This window comes from Diabrotica undecimpunctata, chromosome 1 (assembly GCF_040954645.1).
Source record: "Diabrotica undecimpunctata isolate CICGRU chromosome 1, icDiaUnde3, whole genome shotgun sequence".
Classification (NCBI taxonomy): domain Eukaryota; kingdom Metazoa; phylum Arthropoda; class Insecta; order Coleoptera; family Chrysomelidae; genus Diabrotica; species Diabrotica undecimpunctata.
In genome coordinates this window covers 27652703-27678658 of record NC_092803.1, presented here as the reverse complement: position 1 = coordinate 27678658, position 25956 = coordinate 27652703, and the positions used below count along the sequence as shown (strand labels likewise).

The following is a 25956-nucleotide window of genomic DNA, read 5'->3' as shown; positions in this document are numbered from 1 at the left end:
CTCTATCCTGAGTAATATACTTCGAACTTGTTCCGACTATTTTTTTGATGGCATCCACCCATCTCATCTGTGGTCGTCTTCTTGGTCATCTCCAATGTATTGTTGCGTTCCAACGTTGGTCTTTTTGTCTAAAAGTGCGGCCTGTGAAGCTCCGTTTGAGTTTGGCAATTTGATTTGTGATATATTTGACTTTTGTTTTTGATCTTAACCAACAATTCTTCTTCATGTGCCTTGTCCGTTCCGAACGTTGGTAATCAACATGGCTATTCTGACTTTGTTAACAATTATCTACGCAAAAAAGAGAAGGTTGCCAGCAGCTTTAAATAATCAAAATATCGTACGATTAACAGATCTCCAACATGAAGGTTTATTTTTCCCTAACTCAAAAACGGTAGTCTCTCAAAAGTCAAAACATGGTACAATGATTAAGGTGGCGATATCAAATAAGAAAATATAAATAAGAATTGTTTATTACTACTACAAAACCGTCTACTTTGGTGCCGACCTGAACGCACCAAGTATTTTTGTTTAAAAATTGTTATTGTTGCACAACGACATTCGGACATGCTTGTAGATCTGGTTCTGATACATTTCTACAAGCTTCATGATTATTTTGTCCAAATATTGTGTTATATTTATTAGCAAAAACCACTTACACCACACGGCACGAACAGTTTAAATCCCCACTTATGGGATTTCGTAGATAGGTATTGTTTCATTAAATGCCGCATTTTTGTAGAACATAATTTTTCGTCAATTGCCAGTTTTCCTTCAACTGAAACAGATGAATATACATTATCTAAATGTAGATTTAGCGTGTAGATCTATTTAGCGTCATCGCGTTTTTTATAATTTCTAAACCAACGTCAGTATTCCAGTAGAACCGTGCGTTAGAAAGGCGGACATTACACATCATAATAATTATTATAAAATACTTTTTAAGTTCAGTTTAAGGAGTAAAGATTTGCTAATATCAATTTGTTATGCATATAAACATGAGTGCACTATTATATTATAATACAAGTCGTTTATAAAAAAAACATTCATATGGTGTACTGATCTCTAGAAATTCGGAAGATAATGGCTCAGTACCACGGAAAACACTCCGCCTCACTCAACAGTAGGTGTCTCTTTTTCCAAATAATGTTCAATTTAGTTGCTTTTGTTCTCACATAATTCGGAATTTGGACCTATTTGATAATATGTTCATTAAGATTTTCTTCATCTTCGATGGTTTGTTCAAGATTCTCTTCATTTTTGTGTTTTAGTTCTGGTATCATTTCTGGGTCATTCAGGTCATCCGTACCTAAAAAGTCCAGACCATCGTCACTTATATTACTCCAATTGTCGCTCCTCCAATTATTTTTGGGTTAAATACCTTTTACTTGGCATGACTGAAACTAGCAAAAAGAAATATATAAGTACTGCTTAGATTTATAGATGTAATAAAACAGTATATAATAAAAAATAAACGCTAACTGCATAATGTTGTATTTCTGCAACATACATATTTGCTAAATAACAAAATTCTGTATTTCTATGTAACAAAACGTTATCTACTTACCTAATACCAATCTCTGATATTTATTTTATACTTGAAATAGTACAATAAACAAATTTTTGAGGTTAGACATAATTGCTAAATGTCAAGTCGATTCCTTTATTTGTGAAATGCGTGTGCCCATATTGTTCAGCAGTGAATGAGCTATGTTGTTTATGTGTATGAGCTATGTATGTAAAAGCGTGTCATGTAAAAAATTAAAGCGTGTCATTGTAAACGCACCGTAATAGGAGGTGTAATTCGCTATGTTGTACTTCTTTAACAGAATGCATTAAATGCTTAATTTTTCAGAGTCAGTTTAAAAGCTTTAGCCTTTCTTTATATTAAAAAAAAACCGGTGTGGCAGTCCAGTGGGACTGCCGGTGGAAGTTACACTTCTATACACGCATTTGTCGTTACAAATTCATTTGGGAGTCAATCTGCACAATCATTACATATGTAATTCTATAGGTAAGACATATCAGAAAGAGAAACAGAATTAATAACAACTTACTAACAATGAAGGATTGAATCAATATTTTGATGAAAATGTATATTTTTATTTTCATATATGTATGAAAGGAGTTGAATGCCAATTTTTTTTACACATACTCTGCAGTAAAATTCATTGTTTATTTTGTTATTAATATAATAATACAATTGTGTTTTCATCTTGTTCAGCATTTGTGTTTGGACATAAAATGTTATGAGTATAATTGTAGATATGCTTTTCTCGATTTGAACTGTCTTTTAGCAAAGCAAGTTCCATAGACGAGCTAGGCTTTTGCTTATATTTAGTACAAGTTTGTTTTTCGTTGTTAGAAAAATTTTTAATTTTATTTTAGAAAACGGTAAAATTATATTTAATATACCAAAATTTAGACCTAAAATAATACAATATAAATTAAACTGCCATATTAATAAGTATTTAAAAATGACAATAATATATATAAAAAAAATACACTACAATACAGTGCAACATAATTCCATATAATAATACAATACAAATTAAAATGCAATATCCATAAGTATTTAAAAATGACAATAATGTAATATTAACAAAAAAGTCCTCCCCGACTGGGAATCGAACCCCGATCTCCCGCGTGACAGGCGGGGATACAGACTACTAGACTACCGAGGACATAACACAAATCTATTTCAAAATTGACAGTTCTGGATCATACAGTGATTTATTGAGATTGAGAATACAAAACATATCACATAAATAATAATATTAATAAATATTTTATTATATCTATAATATAATATGTATATATATCTTTATATAATATATATAATATTAAATTATAGATACAAAAGGAACATTTTTATATTCGAGAGAGGGAGAGAGAGAAAATATATCTTCTGTCTCTCTCTTACTCATTATCTTACATATGTAATGGTTTCACAGATTCACTCCCATACAAATTTCCAACGTGGAGCGCGCGTATAGAAGTATAACTTCAAAAATTCTCGACTATATGAAGTGCTTATTTTGGGTTTGGCATAATTCTGCAAAATCCGTAACTTCAATCGAAAACTTCGCTAATTATCCATGTGAATCTTTTGAAAAAACAGAGACTATTACCATTGAAAATAAGTATGTAAAACATCTATATTTTATATTTCAAAAACTCCTTCCGCAACCGTAGAAAAATTATAGTGTACAATTATTATAGAATATTCATTTACCGCTTATATTAATTGCAGCTTTAGTCTGCTGCTCATGTGACATACTTTCATATTCGTGAGGAATGCGTACTATTCCATACTAATTGTACAATACACAATTTTCAGATACGCCGCTAATGTTATTTCTTTATAATGAAACGTATTCGTTAACGAACACTTGTTTCCTTATTATTCTGAAGGAATTAGTAATTAATGAAAAGGTACAAGGATTTCCACTTGTTTGTCATTTTATCCTTAATACCCTTTCAGTTAATTTGAAGGGTACACGTAGTAGTACCAATCAGTGAAAATGTTTTAATACGATATAAAGGTCAATTATATTGTATATCATTAATTAGTCGTATAGTTAAAGAGAATTTTTGATGACTATACAGGGTACTTAAAAGAAAACGAAACAGAGTCGTTATCATAAACTAGGTCAACATTTTAGAAAAATGTAGGGATCTGTCGGTTTTTGCTTAAAGATGGACAATTTTTACAATATTTCGATTTCGCTATGTTTATCAACAAGTAAGTATTACCCAATAATTTGATAGTTTTATAGTATTGCTGGTTGAGTAACACTTTTTTACCTTAAAACTCTTCTGTACCTGTAGAGTAGGGAGGGCGAGTTAAGTTCTACAGCACTTTGGCCACAATTGACCCATTGTGCATCCTTCCAGGGAGCTGTCATCCTTAGTTCATTGTCCAGCCTGCCATTTCTAGAAAGGTGGACAAGTCACAACGGTACATCTCTCTTATGTGGGCAGGTATGGGCTAGGACTCGCCGAATGCGTACTCCAGGCATTCATATAAGATATGTTCTACAGTTTCGTCTTCTCGTTCATACTTGCTGCATAGAGGTGTGTCTACTAACCCCAGTGTTTGCAGGTGTTTGCTTGTTCATATTGACCAGTTAAAAAACCAACTGTAAAGCGTAGTTTTTTCCTGGTCATTCCCAAGTACTTCTTTGATGATGACTTTTCAAGGTTACTTAGTATTACCCTGGCAAGTCTACATCCTTGCCCTTCTTCCCAGCTTTTTACGGTTGGCGTATGGGAGTGACATTTGACAGTTTTCGCTATTGTTGTAGTTAAACAACCAAAAAGGTCTGCAGGTCCTAAGAGTCTTAGACCTGCCGCCTTCCTAGTCAATTGGTCAGCAATGCAGTTTCCTTGATTTCTATTGTGTCCTTTAATCCACCTAAAGGGTTGAACGTGTCTCACAGGCTGGGTTTACTTAAATTGTTTGCTTGCTTGGATGATGGTATTACCTTTCGAAGCTTGAGTTAGTAACTCGTGACACTCCTTTACTAACCCTGATGTGGCACGTGGTCTATTCAATGTTAGTAGCGCTTGTCTGCTATCTGTGCAGATTATTATAATTTTCTCGGCTATACCCTTTTGGGTTATCTCTTTTGCGGCTATGGAGATACCAGCCAGTTCTGTCTGAACTACGCTGGCATTTTAACCATAAAACCCTTAAAAAGTATTCTACCATAAGTTTGAACGTTAAATCAACTAAATGCGAAGTATCTATCTATCTATAAAAAAATCTATCTATATTATATATTTTCAAATTTAATATGTGATTTTTTAAGAGTATTTTGGAATTTCAAAATTAATCAATCATAGTATACAAGTGCTTTGAAACGACGTAATACTTGACTTGCAATTCTATTTAAAAATTTAGTATGACTCGTAACCCCGCTTGTATGGTAAAAGTGGCAAAATTTAGAATATCCAAAAGTGTTTCCATTTAAAAAAATCGACGAATCTCTCTTGATGAAGCGTTTCTAAAATTTTGACGCAGTCAGTGATAATGGCTCCATTGCATTACCTTAATGATCCGGTTAATTTTGTATATTTTATATTACTGTTCCTGAATCACATTGCATATAGTAAATAAATTTTTTAATATTTTTATCGACCTTATATTTCAAAACCACTAACTAGATATTTCTTGGTACTTAATCAGTGACCTCTAAAATTCTAGTTTTTAAGTTATTGAATTGTCTTACATGACTAACCAAACTAGGTGCGCTAGTTGTCTGCCATGATTCATATAAATTACTTATTTATGGCTTCGTTCAATTTCTTTTAGTTACCAGTCTTTTGTGAGAAAGGTTTTTTGAGAAGTATGGAGTATTAAGTAAACGTTTATCATACAAAGACTTTTTGAAATATCCTCTATGGAGAATAATTTAATTTTAAATGGCTTTACACTAATTTTAATGAATGTTTCAATTACGAATGAGGTTGCTCTAAAATATCTTCAATAGACTCCCCTCGCGCAACGTTATACAACTTATTTTAAAGGAAGAAAAATAAAGAGGAATTTAAACTAAAACTGAATGGCGAATATCGATGATAAACGATTTGCGTACTCTATAGCTTGCTTATGTCGAGAATGCGAACTGTAAGAACATGTATTTTTTTTTCTTTTTATTGCATTAGCTCCAGAACCTAGATATACCTAGTATTTGATGGTCTTTCTAGTAGTTTCTTTTCTACAGCCTTTAGTTTCTTTAAATATAAATTATTTTACATCATTCACTCTCCATTACATATTGGCTCCAGTTCATTGGCTCGTTATACCATGTTCTGAATATCGCTTTGGTTTTCCCTATTATGGAAATTAAAGTTTTCTAAATATTATGTTTTTATAAGGTTAAGCCACAATTTTTTGTTGTGATTGTGATAAAAATCACATTTTTAATTAACTGTATTTCACGTTTGGATTTTCACTCCGGAAATCGTTCTCAAAAAATCGAAACGTCAAATATATTGATTTAAAAATTTGATTTTCATTACAATTACAACCAATAATCGTGACTTAATCCCATAAACGCATAGTGTTTAACTAATTATGCCATAAGAAAGTAGTTTCAGAACCTTGCTTAATTTTTTCTATTCGGCTGTTCTTAGAATATGTTCTGTTTATATTATACAGGGTGTTTCAAAAAAAGGTAACCCCGTCTCTAGGGTAGGTAAAAAACTGAAAAATAATTGGGGTTTGCTTAGTAAAAAATTTTTGTAACGCCATCCGTTTTCAAGATGCAGGGCGTTGAAGAAAAAAAATTTACGCATTTTTTACGATTTTGCCGAAACTATTGGCAACATTGTAATGAAATTGTATACGAATATGTTTTGGAAGCTGCTACATCCCATGAATTTGTTTTTATACCTGATTCTCATAGCGAGCGCTAGTTACACGGATCGTACTAAGTATTAGTCAATATAACTTTTTAAGAGTATAATTATTAATCAAAATTTCAAGTAAACTTAAACATCATTTAATTTTACACGAAAAAGGTACTCTTGGTAAAATTCGATACTGTGTACCGTTTTCGAAATATTTTGATATGAAAATTATGAAGTATTAATTGATGCTGGTAGTAATGATAAAGTTCTAATAGGTATACCTCTATTTTCTCCAAGCGTGTCATGGAAATCTGACATTTATTAATTGTTATGACGATAAATCAACAATAATTAGAGTTTTCAAACCTTGTTATTTGTAAAATCAAATCAAAATGTACTCAAATGTTGAATACACTGACATGTGATTAACCTTAGGCGAATGTTTAGGATGTTCTAGTGCAGCTGTGACACGTTATGCAGAAAAGTTTCCTAATAGAAGAAACTTACCAAGTAAAAAAACATTTAGAGCCGTTGAACGACGTTGTCGAGAAACTGGGAATATAAGACCAAATAAAATAAATTCGGGTAGACCAAGAACAACAAGAACAATTAATAAAGAAAATAATATTTTAAATTTACTTGATCAAGATCCAACAGTTAGCGTAAGGAATATAGCAAGTCAAACAAATACTTCTTCTTCAAGTACTTGGCGGATACTGAAAGAACAGCAATTACATACTTATCATTACAGATAAGTCCAAGAGCTCTTGCCAGATGATCTACCGGTTAGAGTGGATTTTTGTGAAACATTGCAACAAAGGGCAGCCCACAATCCAAATTTTTTAAAATGCATTCTTTTTACGGAGGAGGCCACCTTTACGCGACAAGGTATGTTTAACTCCCATAATGCACACTACTGGTGTGATAAGAATCCACGGGTCAAAAGGGTATCACATTACCAACACTCATTTAAAGTTAATGTTTGGGCAGCAACTTTAGGTAACAAATTAATAGGTTATCATATTCTACCTGGAAATTTAAATGGTGATATGTATCTTGATTTTTTAAACAATTCCTTATTCGAGATATTAGAAGATTTAACGCTAGACGAGCGAAGATCTTTATTTTTTATGCACGATGGTGCTCCACCACACTTTGATAGAAGGTGTCGTAATTGGTTGAGTAATCATTTTCCGAATCGATGGATTGGTAGAGGTGCAGAAGCTCCGATTCATTGGCCTCCTCGGTTATGCGATTTTAACCCTTTGGACTACGCAGTTTGGTCGTATATTAAGGAAAAAGTCTATGCTACAGAGGTAAATTCACGCCAAGAATTGGAAGAAAGAATTCAACGTCAATTTAATGACATCATAGCTGATCCCCTACCGTTTAGAACGTTAATGGAATCTTTGGAAAAAAGAATCGACTTGTGTATTCGCGAAAACGGACGGCATTTTGAACACTTGCTGTAATTGAATTTTATTTTATGTTCTTGGTCATTAATTTAATTTTTTTCTTGTGAGTTTTGTTTAATTACTAACTATTTTATACCAGCATCAATTATTACTTCATAATTTTCAAATCAAAATATTTCGAAAACGGTACACAGTATCGAGTTTTACTAAGAGTACCTTTTTCGTGTAAAATTGAATGATGTTTAAGTTTACCTGAAATTTTGATTAATAATTATACTCTTAAAAAAGTTATATTGACTAATACTTAGTACGATCCGTGTAACTAGCGCCCTCTATGAGAATCATATATAAAAATAAATTCATGGGATGTATCAGCTTCCAAAACATATTCGTATATAATTTCATTGCAATGTTGCCAGTAGTTTCGGCAAAATCGTAAAAAATGCGTAAATTTTTTTTTCTTCAACGCCCTGTATCTTGAAAACGGATGGCGTTACAAAAATTTTTTACTAAGCAAACCCCAATTATTTTTCAGTTTTTTACCTACCTTAGAGACGGGTTTACCTTTTTTTGAAACATCCTGTATATAGTAGGTCTTATACATACATTTTTATTTTTTCTTTCAAACCCATACACTTGTTCTTCAATCCCCCCTTAAGTGGAATAACTAGAGGAGTACTTCTTCTTCTGTAAGTTTAACTTTCTTTTAAAAAGGTTGGAGATTACCATGGCTATGCGGATCCTCTTGACTGCCGCCCTAAATAGCTCTGCACTACTGCTATTTAAACCACTTCCTCAAGTTCTTAAGCTACGATATTCTTCGTCTTCCCACAATTTGTTTTCCTCAAATTTTGATTTGCATAATAAGTTGCAATAATGAGTATTTTAGAGAAGTACTACCGTTACTTAATCATCTTGAAGTGTACGCAGACGACTTTAATAGTCACCGTACTACATGAAAATACGATCTGAATGACCAATAGGGAGATATGCTTGTAAAATGGGCTATAGAAAGCAATCTAATATTTTATTTCATGCTAAATACGGAGGCAAATTTAGATTAGCTGCGTGGAATAGAGAGTACAGCACTAGAAAAGTTCTTAGAAACTTTCCACGAGATTATAACTACCATACTTTTTAAAAAATATGAATACAAATACCCATAGTTAGATCAATTTCGAGACAAAATTGAAATATTTGGAAATTAAACTGAACCGCTTTCGCATGGATCCACGCTACAGTATATAATTATGAAAGATCTGCTAGTGTCGTCATCACGACAGCTTGGATGCCAAAAGGCGTCAGTAAACTAGACATTACGCAAAGAGAAAATTAACGAAAACAACTAAGAGTCTACATTTTAAAAAGTCAAGAAGACAAAAATTTAATAATTTAATAATAAACAATAATTTTTAATGTTAAATAACTCACTGGAATTCCTGATGGTTCCTCATGCGTGTATGACAGATCAAGCGTGGTACAGTATTCAAAAGTGTGTAGAGTAGAGAGACCAGACATTACCATAAATATGGTCAAGCATGTTAAAAAGAAATTATATGCTTTCACTTATATTTAAGTAAATAAATCGATTATATAATATGTTGCTTAACGGCTAGTCTGACTTTTGCTGTGCCATTTTTGTTTTTGATCATTTAAAGACCGCCAAAAACAAAAGTTTTAGATTAAAACAGTAACAATTAAAATGTTGATATTAACGAGAATATATTATTGCATATTACGTTAATTACAAGAAAATTTTCTGTTGATAATATTGGATATAATTGATAAATAATGCTTGTAATAACTAATAAATAGGTTCCGATAATTTTTTAATATCAAAAATGTGTATGTACTTTTATTTTTTAATTTGTTACTTTAAATCTTCTTAGTTTTTCCAAATTTGAAATTTCTTTGAGATATTTTTTTCTATCAGCTGATAAATATTGTTTTTTTAGAATTCCTAAAGTGTTACGTTTGGGATCCATATTATTTTCTTCTTTCACTCCTCATTAATCATCAGCTCTGTACCTACATGTTTCTCTTACAAGAATTTCTGTAATGGCGACATATCTGCATGTGTGCAGTATAAAAAGTGTTCTGTGTCCTATTGTATAAATATTATATCGATTCAATGATTTTATGTATCCAAATCGTTTAAATTCTATCATTGCGTATGTCACTGCCTCATCTCCTGCTCGCCAAATGTGACCTAACCATCTAACTCTGCATTGCTTTATTTTAGTCACGATGTCTTTCTTAAGTTCTTTCTTAATCTCTGCATTTGTTCTGCTTCTATATTCATTTTGCTCTGTTCTGATTGGTCCTAGTATGGTTTTCATAATCTTTCTCTCTGCTATTCTTAAGTTTTCTTCATCTTTTTTAACCATCGTCATTGTTTCTCCTGCATAAAATAATATTGGCCTAATTATGGTGTTATAAATGTTCATCTTAATTTTCTTAGTCAGTGTTTTGCTTTTAAGTAATCTTTATTTTGCAAAATAAGCTTTATTCGCTGCTAATATTTTTTCTTTTATTTCGGACTTCCTTTCTCCGGATTTGCTTATTGTAACTCCTAGGTATTTGAAGTATTCTACTTCTTCAAACTCAGAACTTCCTATTTTGATTTTTTCTTTCATTGGCTTTTTCCCTAATCTTTTTAATATTTTTGTTTTTTCTTGATTTAATCTTAGTCCCATTACCTCCCCTTTCTCTCTTATTTCTTCTAGCATTTCTTTCATCATTTTTCTGTTCTTTGCAATGATAGCAATATCGTCTTGCTTATGCAATTATTTGACCACCTCTTGTTCTGAGATTTCCTTTTTTTATATTTCGTAGTACATATTCTAATGCTAGATTAAATAGCATTGTTGATAAGGCATCTCCTTCTGTAATCCCTTTATTTATACTGAATTCCTCTGTCTCTCCTCTTTGTGTCTTTATGCTTATTTTTGTAGTTCTCATTGTCATTTTTATTAATTTTCTGAGTTTATGTGGAATTTTTAATTTTTTAAGTAATATCATTAATCCGTTCCTTTTAATTAAATTAAATGCCTGTTTGAAGTCTATAAATAACATTTCCAATTCCATTATATTCGTTTGTTTTATTGTGTGTATTGCATCTATTGTAGATCTTCTTTCTGTGAATTCACATTGGTACTGTCCTTCTGTTTTCTTTGTGATCTTTGATAACCTTCTTTTTATTATTGATGTCAATATTTTATATGTCGTATTTAGTAACGTTATTCCTCTATAATTTTAACAGATTTGTTGGTCTCCCTTTTTATGTATTGTTATGATGTGCCCCACCTCCCAGTCACCTGGCATTTTCTCTTCTTTCCATATATTTTTCAATAGTTCCAGTATCTTTCCTCTCAATTCCCTTTCTCCGTATTTTATTAGTTCCATATTAATTTCATCTTTACGCTTCCTAGCTCTTTACAAGAGCTCTCTGTAATAATCCCTCCATACTTGCTTGTATTCTTGATCTTCTATTATCACTGTTCCCTCTCTATTTTTTATTCCGTTTGTGTTGCCTTTGTATTTTTTGTTTTGTTATTTAATCTTTTTGTAAAAATTTTTCGTATTTCGTTCCTGCATTTTTTCGTCTATCCATCTTCTTTTATTTTGTCTTATTACTTTCTTAGCATTCCTTCTTAATTTTTCATATTCTTCTCTGTCTTCCTCTTTATCTGTTCTTAGCCATTTATTTCTGGCTTACATTTTTTTTCTGTTATTTCTTTACATTCTTGGTTATAACATCCGTTTTTTGTTTTAGCCTGACTTTTACCTACCTGCATATTTGCACCTTCTTCTAATGATTTTTTGATCGTCTCCCATTCTGTGTTTATATCTTCTGCTTTATATTTCTCTTTTATTTGAACTGTTACTGCCTCTTCATATTTTTTTCTTATTTATTCATTACTCATTTTATCGACATTCCACTTTTTATGTTGGTTTTTCTGTTTTGTTTCAATTTTAACTTATAGTGGCTGACAATGTAGTGGTTTGAATCTGCACACGCACCTCTAAATGTTCTAATAACTTTTATTGACGATTGTTTTCGTTTATTAATCATTATGTGATCAATTTGACTATATTATGTTTTCTGATCTGGTAACCTCCTGTAGGGTGTTCAAATTTTGTTAAGCTTATTAACAAATTTGTTCTTGTTGCTAGGTTACATAGTCTTTGCCCATTGCCATTCGTGTTTTCGTGTATTGTATGCTTTCCTGCAATTTGTTGTAAAAAGTTTTGTTTTCCAATCTGGGCATTGAGGTCTCCTAGTACAAATATGACATCTTCTTTGGGTTTTTTTCTATCTCCTCGTCGACCCTATCATAAAAGATTTCTTTTTCGTCTGCATTGCTTGTTTCTGTGGGGACGTGTAAGTTCAAGACTAATATATTAAAAGGTTTGTTGTTGACTCTAACATAGGCCATCCTTTCGCATATTGGCTTAAAATTTATAATTTTCCCTCTTAGGTGCCTTAGGTGCCGTAACAAAAATTAAAATGTTCGATTCTGCTTTAAATATTATATTCTTCTACTAAGTTTATAAACGTTAAACGTCATACTGATCATACTCTCCGATTTCAAAAAATTTTCTAATATTGTATTCATGTCTCTCTTTCACAATAAACAACAATATTTAGGTTATATTTTTGATTTCGCGATAACCATCAACATAATAACGAACTAAAATAAACATTTTAAACATTAAAAAAATAAACAATAAAATTTTTCAGTTTGTAGTTCACATTTCTTTCCTAGGTGGCGCTAGGTGTTTAAAGCTTCATAATTCTTTTGACGTCGTGTCTCTATTGTGTAGGTGGTCTGCCTTTACTTTTTCCGTCAGCACGTGGTCTTTACACTGTAATTTTTTGGGTCCACCTTCTTCTTCTTAAAGTGCCCTCTCCTCAATGGAGGTTGGCTACTACAATTTTAAAATCTTCTCTATCTTCAGCTGTTCTTATTAGCTGTTCAAAATTTAGCCCTGTCCATTGTCGGATGTTTCTGAGCCACGATAGTCTTTTCCTTTCTAGGCCTCTCTTTCCCTCGATTTTTCCTTTCACTATAAGTTGGGCATATTGGTACTTATTATTTCTCAGTATGTGGCCTAGGTATGATGTTTTTCTAACTTTTACTGTGTCAAAAAGTTCTCTTTCCTTGCCTATTCTATGCAGCACTTCTTCGTTTGAGGTATGCGATGTCCATGAAATTTTGAGCATTCTCCGGTAGATCCACATTTCAAAGGTCTCCAATTTATTTACGGTTGATGTTTTTAGGGTCCACGTTTCAACTGCATATAGAAGAGTCGACCAGACGTAGCATTTTGATAAACGTAGTCGAATTTCGAGTTTTATTCGAGAATCACAAAGCAGTTTTTTTATTTTTTCGAAAGATTTTCTGGCCTGTTCTATTCTCGATCTTATTTCTAGATCAAGATTTAGGCTGCTATTAACTCAACATCCCAGGTACTTCAATCTATTGACCTGTTCTAAAATGTGCCCATTTATTGTGCAAGGTTGAGGTACGTTTTGGTTTTTTCGGATTGACATCACTTTGGTTTTTTTAATGTTTATTTTCATACCAAATTGCTCACAGGTCGAGTTGGTCTTGTCGATGAGTCGTTGTAGACCTACGTCGGAATCCGCAATTAACACTGTATCATCAGCGTATCTGATACTGTTGATATTTACGCCATTCACCTTGACTCCATCCTTGGAATCCTCCAATGCTTCTTTAAATAGAAACTCGGAGTAAAGATTAAACAGCAGAGGCGACAGAACACATCCTTGTCTAACTCCCCTCCTAATTTCTACTTCTGCGGATGTGGAACCTTCGATCCTAACTCTGGCGTTTTGGTTCCAGTACAAGTTTTTTAAGAATTTGATGTCTTTTCCATCTAAACCGACTTCTTGCAAACGTTCTAATAGTAGGTCGTGTCTTACTCTATCAAATGCTTTTTTCGAAGTCTATAAAGCATATAAATATATCTTTCTGTTGGTCGTAGCATTTTTTGGCGAGAACTAGTAAACTGAACAGGGCTTCTCTCGTTCCCATGCCGGCTCTGAATCCAAACTGATCGTCTCCGATGATTGTTTCGCACTTTCTATAGATACGAATATGTACGATTTTTAGTAGGACTTTTACTGCATGACTCATAAAGCTTATCAGACGAAACTCATTGTAGTGTTGTGGGTTTGGCTTTTTTGGTAGTGGGATGAATATTGACTCCAGCCAATCTTGGGGTATTTTACCTGTATCATAAATGCGATTGAATAAAAGGACAAATATTTCGATATTTTCTTCGCTGATTAATTTTAACGGTTCTGGGTATATTCCGTCTGGACCTGGGCTTTTATTTGTTTTAAGATGATTAATGGGTCCACCGCCCGTCATTTATTATGGCCATATGGCCCGGCCAGTTCGACTTCAGACATGCTATGTGTTTGGAAAATAGCTTACCTCAGTTTTATTCATGTTATCAAGCGCTATTTTGTGAAATATCCATATAATTTTTTTAGGTCGTTTTGTTTAATTTCAAGCTCATTTTATTGTACTGCTATTGCCATGTCGTCAGCGTATCCAAACTTTCTTTAAAAAACATCAGAGCAAGTACTGATCCTTGGGGAGTCCATTATTTAAGTTTCCCTGTTTGATTATGCCATTACCTTGGATTACCTGGAAGAATCAATCAGAAAGCATATTGTTTATTATTTTCAATGTTCTTTGGCATGAAATTAGTTTGGTCAGCTTACATAAAAGTCCCTCCTTCCAGACTGTGTCGCAGGCAGCTGTCAAATCCAGAAAAACTACAGCCATCTTCTGTTGCTTTTGGAACTAAAAAAGGAAAAAAGATCGTGAGTGAAACCATAGAAGAGTAAGACACTACTAAAAAATTGAAAACAAAAGCAATAAAGATACAAAAATAAAGTCAAAAATAAAAAAAATATATAGAGGAAGCATTAAGTAGAGTAAATTTAATAAAATACACAAAGTCAAAACTGGAATGGATAGGACATATAATGAAAAGAACACTAACAAAAATATTAAAAGGAAAATATTAGACAAAAGGCAAAGGAAAGTCGAGAAGCAAATAAAGAGACGACATCGAAATAATGGTAATACTGTACTAGAGAAAAAATGTAGAGACATAAAACTGTTGAATAAAATTACTATCATAGTTGGGCACAAACTAATAAAATAAGAAAAAAATACAATTTACAATTACTCATGTAAACTAGTTTTAGTTAAATTCCAATAATATTAATTATATTTCTATAAACGCTATAAGGCATCTCCAAAAATTTAATTTTATTACTATATTATCAATCAAAACATTTCATAATTTCTGCAATCTTCACCGTCTTCCCGTTAGAATAGAAAGATTTCTAATTTGTATTAAAATTAATAGTAAGCAAAAAAAACTTTCAAGGTAACGTAATATACCGATCCTAACATTAAAACCACAGTTATATCTGCATATTTTTTCTTAATTCAATCATGTCACGACATCTCATAGTAAAAGGATGTGAAGAATGTCACGGTTATGCAACCGATTTGTACAAGAAACTTTTAGCGTTAATTAATAGTCCAAACATTTCTTTGACATTTAGCATTACCCAGACAACTTTTTGCTGAATCACAATGAATTCTACAAATCTAAATGTCTGCAGTAACTTTATGCATGATTTTTAGTCAAGAATTCGACGGGGCGATCCAACTATGACATACCTACTGTTGTTATGTAATCGTAGATCGTTAGAAAGCAACAAACGTTACTGTGCAACAAATAAAAACATATAAGTAATTAATTTCTATGCATCAACGAATCTATTTTGTGGTGGGTAGCAATGACATCGCTGTATTTCAGTCAAAATAGTACTAACATTATAAATATTTTTACTTGTGGGTGTAAATGGCAATGTTGTACAGTTCCAGCAAAATCAATCATTAATAAATGAAAGAAGAATTTATTTATTTACTTAGATAACAAATGCAACTACTGTTTGTGGCAAGTAAAAAAAATACATAGTATACCAAAAAGGAATATAAATCGTAACTTAAATACACTACCGAGCGTAAAATTAGGGTCACCCCGTAATTTGAATTTATTTTAGAAATGATTATTCTGTTTTAACTATTTTCGGTTGTAACATAGTTTACTAATGGATTTCTTGAAAAAAAAATTGTTGTCGTTGTTGTTTCAACAAGCGTTTGAGATAAAAAGGGCCCCTTAGCCTAATTCCTAAAGACCGTTATCAGCACAGTTTTTGTTTCTATGGTTTTAACGTCAATTGTAAATTGTTTGTGTATTGTTATCACTGTCTTGTGTATTGCAATTAGCATAAATTCTGTTGTGGCGGCGTTAGAAGATGGCCACGGTCAGCGCGAAACTGCGAGAAACGTTGGTGTAAGTCTCTCGAGTGTGCAACGAGTATGGCAACGGTACGAAGAGACCAATCTGCAGGATTACAACAGCTAGAGATGACCGCTTTGTAGTTTCTGGTGCTTTGAGAAACCGAACGGTCACGATAGTTTCTCTTCAAAATCATCTGCAAGAAGTGAGAAATGTAAACATAAGTGAATGGACAGTTAGGAGACGACTTCATGCTGCTGGTTTATCTTCTCGAACTAGAGTAACTTGACCGGCGCTTTCCCGTGAAAACCGAATTGCCAGATTGAATTTTGCACGAGAACACTTGGCTTGGACAATGCAGGATTGGAGTCGTGTATTGTTTTCCGATGAATCGAGATTCTGTCTTACGGGCTCAGACAAACGTGTAAGAGTGTGGCGACGTCCAGGCCAGATATATGCTCAAGCATGTGTTGCCGAGCGTCTTCCATTTGGTGGAGGGTCAGTTATGGCATGGGGAGGCATATCGTTTGATGCTTGCACGGAGTTAGTCTTATCGAGAATGGGACATTGACAGCGCATAGGTACCTGACACAGATTCTGGAAGACCATGTTTTACCGTTTATGGTTATTCTTGGAGATGACGCAACATTTATGCATGATAATTCACGGCCCCACACTGCTAGGATAGTTATTGAGTATCTTGACGAGGTTCAAATCACACGATTTGTTTGGCCTTCTCGCAGTCCAGATATCAATCCCATAAAACATGTTTGGGATGAGATGAAGAGACGTTTACGGAGTCATGTGCCGGCCCCCAGAAATTCGAGAGAGCTTCGCGACCTATTGGTGCAAGAATGAAATAATCTTCATGGATAATGTGATCCAAAATCTGATCCAAAACATGCCTCGTCGTTTGCAATCTGTTATCACTGTCATAGAAGGGAATACTCGCTACTGAAGTTCTTAAAATTTCTTTTTTTCAACAAAAAGCACATCAAATTAAAATTATCCCTTTTCAATATTTAGTATATCAAAGGAAAATTCTTCATTTCCATTATTTTTAATAAACTTTAAATGACAAAAACGTTGTTTTCTTTAAGCAATCCATTAGTAAACTATGTTACAACCGAAAATAGTTAAAACAGAATAATAATTTCTAAAATAAATTCAAATTACGAAGTGACCCTAATTTTATGCTCGGTAGTGTATATCACAAACAAGAACACAAATTAAACAGAAAAAGACTTATGGCAAAGTTACGGTAAACAGTTTAGTGGATGTTCTGCAATGAGCCATATATTCTTCTGAGCAGTACAAACAATCTTGTAGAAGATATTTTTTATAACTTTTTCGAAACTATTACAGCTTATCTGTTTAATACTTTTTGGTAAAATATTGCAATAGTTATAATTAACGCGATGTTTATCTGAACGACGTACTCTACAGGGATTTGTTCGTAGGTAGTGACGGTTTCGCGTATTGTGAATGTGGACATCAGAATGCTTTATTAAATGGGCCCGTTTTCTGTGAATTTCAGTTCTATCTAATTAGCCTTCTTCGGTCCATCTTTGGACATAGGCCCCCCTAATCCTTTTCCATTCTTTTCTGTCTGTCGCTATAGTCATCCACCTAGAGCCCACGTGCTTCTTGATATCATCTGCCCATCTCATTTGGGGCCTTCCTCTGCTTCGTTTATATTCCCACGGTCTCCAACTTATAAGAATTTTGTTCCATCGGTCTTCTTTTTGTCTTATATTATGTCCGGCAAATCTTCATTTCAATTTTGCAACTTCTTGTCTAACATTTCTCACTTTTGTTTTCTCTCTTATCCACTCTATTCTCTTTTTATCCATTAGTCTTATGTGCAACATTTGTCTTTTCATTGCTCTTTGGGTTTTTATGATTTTGTCCATGTTTGCTTTTGTAAATATCCACGTTTGGGAACCATAAGTAAGAACAAGGAGTACGCATTGATTGTATACTTTAGTCTTAAGGTGCTGTGGATTTTTTTTGTTTTTAAGAATGTAGCTTAGTTTGCCAAATGTCGCCCATGCCAGTCTAACTTGTCTTTTTATCTCTGCTGTTTGGTTTTCTTTGTTAAGTTTTATAGTTTGACCCAGATATCCTGAACTCATCTTGTCCGATCCTCATTGTGATGTCTTCATCTCTGTATTTGTTATGATTTTGATCTTGCTGTAATTCATATTAAGGCCTATCTTTCCAGGTTCTTCGTCCAGTTCTTTCATCATTTCAAATAATTCTTCTTTTTTATCGGTTATCAATGCGATGTCATCAGCGTACCTTAGATGGTTCAAGGGTTGTCCACAAATTTTTATACCTTTTTCTTCCCATTCTAATCTTTTAAAAATATCTTCCAGAGCCTGATTGAAAAGTTTCGGTGATATTGTGTAACCCTGTCTCACGCCTCTATTTATTTGTATTGATTTTGTTCCTTCATATACTTTAATTGTTGTTTTGGCTTCCTTATATATATTGGCTGTTAGTTCCGTATATCTGTGCTCAATTCTGCTGTTAATCAAAGAACTTTTTACTGCCCAATGATAGACACTGTCGAAAGCCTTTTCGAAATCTATGAACGCTATATAATATAGAGGAATGTGGTATTCATTTGCTCGTTCTATAAGTATTTTCATACTTAGTAAATGATCACTTGTGCTGAATCCCTTTCTAAAACCAGCTTGTTCTTTCGACTGGTATCCGTCGAATTTTGTCGTCAATCTATTGGTTAAAATTTTTGTTAGGAGTTTATACATTACATTGAGGAGTGTTATAGGACGGTAGTTTTTTATATCTGCTTTATCCCCTTTCTTGTGTAGGATACTGGTTACGGATTCCTTCCAGTTGTTTGGGATTCTTTTTTCTTTTAATATCTTGTTAAAAAGGGAATGTAGAGTATTAATTACCACTTTTCCACCATATTTCAGCATCTATGTAGTTATTCCATCTTTTCCAGGCGATTTGTTGTTTCTCATTTCTTTCAATGCCTTCTTTATTTCTGATTTGCCTATTTCTGGCTGTAGTTCTGAGTTGACATTTTTTATTTTAGCCTTAAGTTGGTTTTTAATTTCTTCTGGTGGTTCCTTTTATGTTTTATATAATTCTAAGTGGAAATAGTGGATATAATATTTATGATCATCTTTAATGTTTGTTTCTACTCCGTTTACATCTTTTATTTTGTTTATTTCACACTTACCTAATTTCGGTTTTAAGCGTTTCATATTTTTGTTGTTCTGTATTACTTTTTTTATTTTTATTTCTTGTTCTTTTCTCTTATTTTCTTTTATCATTCTGCTTATTGTTTTATTGATTTCTACATATTCAATAGATTTCCGTTTGCCTTCTTTGTTCAGCTTCCTTCTTTTATCCATAAGCTTCTTTGTTTCTGTTGATATATAGTTGTTCTTTTTTAGATCCTTTTTTGCTATTTCTTTTCCTGATGTAATCATCGTTGCTGCAAGTATATTGTCTATTTCGTCTATATCTTTATCATCACTGTCTAATTTGTGGGTAAGTTGTTCTTTTAATGGGTCTTTGTATATCTCTTTATATTGCCCTAGTTTGTTTCTATCTACTAGATCCCAGTTTCTAATTATTCAGATCTAGTTAGAACTTGAAATATCAACAGAGTAGGTAGCGGCATAATTTTGAATTTGATAAATAAAGGTCGACAGTGTTCAAGATAACTAACCCCTGCTAAAATTCTGACAGCTGTCTTTTGCAATCTAAATATTTGAAGAGCATTTGTTGGATTGTCCCATATGATTAAACCATAGTTTAGGTAAGAGTGGAATAAAGAAAATTATGTCATATTTAATATTTCAAAGTTGACAACCCTTGCTAGTTGGCGAATAACAATAATGAGCTTGATGATATGCAGAATTTTTCTTTAGTTGTGAGATATGAGCTGACCACTTCAGTCGATTATCTATGGTTTTTTCCAATAGTTTAACAGTCTCTTTGTTACCTGTATCATTGTGTAAATTACTTGCAGACATAACCAAATCTTGCGTTTTTTCAGAGTTAAGTTTTAGTTTGTTTGTATCAAACCATACGCTAAATTTAGTAGAAACTGCCTCATGAGATATTTTTAAATCATCATTATTTTTTCCTGATATAACGTATGTCGAATCATCTGCGAATTGTATGGATTTGTACGGCGACATGAATTTAGGCAAATCGTTGACGTAAATATTAAACAAAAGAGCTCCTAAGACCGAACTTTGTGGGACTCCATGTTTTACGGATAGAAAATCGAAGAGATGACCTTTAGACACTACCGCCTGGTGTCTGCCTAGATAAGAGGGATACCACTGATTCCATGGTAATTTAAGCAAAATGTCGTGAGAAACGCAGTCAAAAGCCTTAGACAAGTCGCAAAGAGAAATTGCTATGCGATTGCTGCGTTCAAGCCCCTCAATCACCTCGCTCATAACATTAAATACAACGTTCGTAGTAGAATGAGCAATTCTGAATCCATATTGTGAGTTGCTAAAGTAATTATTTGAATCAAAATAGGAGTAAAATTGCATGAAATTTCGTTTTTTAGTTTTTTCATTTAAAATATGCATATAAAACACTGAATTTAATGTTTTATATGACATATATGACATCGGATGATATCGTTTTAGTGAAGGAGAGCAAAGAAATATTGGAGGAAAAGTTGGTAGGTTGAAGAAGTGGTATTAAAGAAAGAGGAATTAAAGTTAGCAGGTTTAAAAGGAAGTATATGTGGTTGGGACAAAGAGAAATGTTTGGGGATATCGAATTTCTCAGGGAAAACTAGGAAAAGTGAAAAAATTTAAATACCTTGGCTATTGCGTAACGGAAAATGGGACACTATATAGGGGGAAAATTAAAACTGCTAGAAGTTGCGACAAAGAGGGAAAAAGAAAACCGAGGGAAATATGGAAGCACTGTGTGGTAGAGGACTTAAGAGAGAAAGGTTTGTATGGACAAGACACGATACAGGAAAATGCGTGGCGAAAAACGTACACTGAAACTTATCGTCCTGGTCATCGGCCTAAAAGTTTCATTTTTTCAAACATTCGATTTTTCAGACATTTTTTTGTAACTTTTAATTGTAATTGAAGTATGGTACAGTTTAAATGGTATTAAAATGTTTAGTTTTTTCTTTTAGATGCACAATTTAAATGTCCTCCAAAAGACGGCCAATACCCAGACCCCATTCAATGTGATAAATTTTATGAATGTGATGATGGAATAGCCAAAGCAAAATTATGTCCAGATGGTTTAGTGTTCGATCCAGAAATTAGAAAAAGAAATAAATGTGATCAACCGTTTAATGTTGAGTGTGGAGATAGAGATCAATTACGTAAGTAAAACTTAAATTACGTTCATAATTAAAAGGTTTGTAAAACAATTCATAATTATATAGTTGCTCTAGGTGGTTTACTGCTCTAAAGACTAAGGTTAATTGATCAGCAAATAAACTGGATGACTATAGAATAATTCTTCATGCTAATAAAGGCGTAGATTCCAACCAACCACAACCAAGCAAGTGGACAAAAATGCACTTTTTAAATAAAGCATCTCTTTTTCCTCTTCCTAATCGCTACCTTATTTTCAACCATCGTAATTTCGTGAAATCTCTTGTACCGTGTAACTATGCCCCCCATTGTAAGTCTTTTTAAAACACTTCTTCCAATAACGTCGCCGAAGAACTTGGCAATATTTTGAGCTCCTGTGGTACGTAGTCTTTTCTTTATTTGAATTTGTTGTAGGATCAATAAATTAGTTCTATTTTTAGTCCAAGACACTCTCAATATTAGAAATTGGATGCCAGCAAGAATATTAACGACATCTATTTTCTTTATGGGTATATATATATATATATATATATATATATATATATATATATATATATATATATATATATATATATATATATATGTATATATATATATATATATATATATATATATATATATATATATATATATATATATATATCGAGAAACCACTTGCAAAATTTTTACATAATTATGATGGATATGCTCCCAGATTTTATTGTCTACCTAAAATACATAAGCCCACATTGAGCATGAGGCCAATTGATTCCTCTATTAATTCTCCTAACATTAATATTGCTAAATTTTTAACTGACATCTTATCTAAATCTTATAATTACAATAACAACTTTAATATTGTTGATTCTTTTCATTTAAGTGAATTTATTAATAATTTTGAACTTCCACAAGGTTACATTTTAGTGAGTTTTGATGTGGTATCTCTTTTCACTAATTTACCTCTTTCCAGCGTTATTACCTCCTTAAGAAATCACTGGAACTCCATCCAACCTAACTGTCCTGTATCCTGGGATGTATTTGCAGAACTTTTACAATTAGTATTTGACACTAATTTTTTGGTCTTTAATGACAAATATTACCTTCAAATTTTTGGGACACCTATGGGTTCCTCAATCTCTCCCATCCTGGTTAATTATGTACTGGATGATTTAGTATCTGACCGGCTTGGTCGTTTAGATTTCCAAATCCCTTTTATTAAACGGTATGTTGATGACTTATTACTAGCCTTACCTCCAGACAAGATTCAGGCCACCTTGTCTTTATTCAATGAGTTTGATCCTCATTTACAGTTCACTGTTGAACTGCAACACAAATAGTATTCCCTTCTTAGACATGCGTGTCATTAGAATGGGAGATAACACCCTTACTACAAGTTGGTACAGGAAACCAATGGCCTCTAATAGGTTTCTCAACTACCACTCTTGTCATCCCTTTAAATATAAATTAAACCTTATTAAAGCTTTAAGCTGCAAGCTAAATAGACTGATACATCCGACTAATCGAAGGGAATCCTTTCAATTACTTAAAAATATTCTGATTGAGAATTCCTATCCATCCTCCCTTATTAATAAATACCTTTATACTCAAAGTTATGGTTCTTCTTTAAATGACATACCCAATGGTGACCAACTCAGAACAATATCAAATAACTCAATTAATAACACTGTTCTGCCTAATACTGTACTTGGGAATCAAACTACCCATTACTCATCTTTACCTTATTTTCCTCAAGTTACTGAGAAACTCGTTAAACTGTACAAACATAACAACGTACCGGTTAAAATTGCTATTAAGAATGCTAAGACTGGCAGGAATTTGTTTTCTAAAACTAAAACACCTCTGTCCCTTCTGGAACAAGTTAATGTAATATATCATATACCTTGTGCTGAGTGTGACTCATGTTACATCGGTCAGACAGGGAGATCACTGAGAGGGCGTCTCACGACTCACCGCAGTGATATTAATTTATCTAAGCATACTTGTGCTCTTGCCCAACATGCTATCAACACTAAGCACGAAGTAAACTTTAATGAAGTTAAAATTCTTGGCACTGAACGCAATCTCGTAAAAAGACAGTTTTTAGAAATGTGTTCAATATTAAAACATCCTAATACCCTTAATAAGAGAACCGACATTAGTAATTTGAGTCAAATTTATCATGCATTAATTTTACAGAATTAGGTTTGATATGTTGTTTACTTAAATTTTGTCCCACATTGGGGTTTTGTTATTACATTTTCATATAATAAATTTAAATAAAAATAAAATAAAATAAATTATTCCTTCCTTAACTTAGTTTTATCAACTTATATTTTATTAATATTTGTCAATATCACTTTTACATAATTAAGTAATTGTTCTTTTTGATAAACTTGTTTGATAAAATTAAACTGAAATTGATTCATAGAATCTTTCTCATTACGGTCCTAAATGTTTGAACCTTTGGACTGTGGAAGTTGTATTAATCTTCACCTGTTAGCTGGCTAACTAGTGACGTCATAATATTATAATATATGATATTTTGGATTGACTTCGCATGCTTTGTTCTTTGTTGACAGATCAATCACTGTTGGGGTGAGTGGTGATTTTAACCACCTTTTGCTCTCATTGTTTGGTTTTTTAACGACAAGCTGTCAACCAAATTTATCACAAATTTTGAATATACCGCCTTATATATAGAAGTTGGTAGGTTGCCTTGCTGTTTATGTCACTCTGACCTCAAGGCCATCTATTTTCACGTGTTTTCGTGGGTGTTAAACTTGTAAATTCATTTATCGGCGAGTCTCAGTAAGCAAAAGACTGGTAACTTCATTTTATCTTATTACTATTATTCTAAATAACTTATAATGTTACCTAAAGTTAAAATTAAAATCTAATTTATTAAATAAATTTTGTTGGAAGTGCATTCGTATGATCTTTTTAGTTCTTTACACTTTAAAAATAAACCTTAATGTTTTTTACTTAAGTTTTTATAATAACTTTTTAATACATGTATTTTTATCACATGTTCTTTTGCTGTGCTAATTTTGTTAAATTGCAAACTATACCTAGTTTCAATTAATTATTTTATACAACGTTAACTCTGAATGTCCAGTTTCGTAAGTTTTTTCATATTTTTAACATCATTGACTGCTACATGTCTTTGTAAGGTAACACACTTTTGTTGTAACTTCTCTATGGATGTTTGGTTTCATATTGTTCTTTTTAGATGAACTGATGATGCTTTCTGAGCAGAAAGCGAAACGTCTTCAATAAATAGATGAAGTAGCCACCTTCTTTGTCTTTTATTTCTCCACTTTGACCGAAAAAAACCCACCACTCTTCGAGTGTACCTTAGTTTATTATATATATATATATATATATATATATATATATATATATATATATATATATATATATATATATATATATATATATATATATATATATATATATATATATATATATATATATATATCTACAGGGGTCCTACATCCAGTCCTATGGGGATCCAGTCTCCTCATTTATGACTCTATCTTTCATATTCGTCTGATTCTTTCTCTCCATTCTAATGCTGGTCTTCTTTTCCTTCTTCTTCCACGGAACATACTTTAAGGTCTGTTTGGCCATCGCTTGTCTTTAATTCGCATTGCATGTATGGACCATCAAAGTTGTTTGGATTATTTTGTATTTACGGTATTGTATTTAGTGTCCTCCTCTATGGAGCAGAAAGCTGGAGCCTTACAGAAAATTCCATAAAACGATTAGGCATTTAAAATGTGGTGCTACCGACGTATGTTGAGGGTCTCATATCTACACCACACAAGTAACATAACTATTCTCCAGAGGCTAAGAAAAGACAAAGAAATTATTCACATCATAAAAAAACAGAAAATTGGCTTACTTCGACCACATCATGCGTAATGATAAATACTGACTTCTGCAGTTGATTCTACAAGGCAAGGTTGAGGGTAAGAAAGACGTAGACGTATATCCTGGCTGGCCAATCCTAGAAAGTGGACTGGTCTAACGTCAACTGATCTATTTCGAGCTGCTGTGAATAGAATAGAATGGGTCAATGTGGTGGCCAACATCTCTAGAAGATCTTCTTCTTATTTCTTCATTTGATATGTAATCAAGTCTGGATATCCGACACGTTTTTCTTAGAGAGTGCATTTCTATCATTTCCAGTTTTTTCTTCTCTTTTATTGTCAGTTCCCAACATTCAAATCCGTTTATCAAAATTGGTTATACAACCGACTTGTATATTACGATTTTTGTTGGTAAACTAATTTTAACAGTTTAGTAATAGTAGTAAAAGACCGTAAAGTTTAGTGTTTCTACCATATTTCGGCCCTGTTGTATTGTCTGCTGAATGTTCGGTTTTGATGTCCCTTTCTTCGCTATCCTGTCTCTAGTTTTATATCTCTAATCCAGAGTTGTGGGTCTCTTTCTTCGTCCTTTATTTTAAGATAGTCAGTTTTGTTTATATGGATGGT

The 25956-nt window shown here is 32.7% G+C and overlaps 1 protein-coding gene across 1 annotated transcript in view; it reads left to right on the top strand.

The window, feature by feature from the left end:
* LOC140447270 (protein obstructor-E-like) overlaps nt 1-25956 on the top strand; it is a 37230-nt gene that overhangs the window by 1457 nt on the left and 9817 nt on the right. Inside the window, exon 2 of the mRNA XM_072539837.1 lies at nt 21289-21483. Within this exon, the coding sequence (XP_072395938.1) occupies nt 21289-21483 (195 nt within the window). The remainder of the gene's footprint in view (nt 1-21288; nt 21484-25956) is intronic.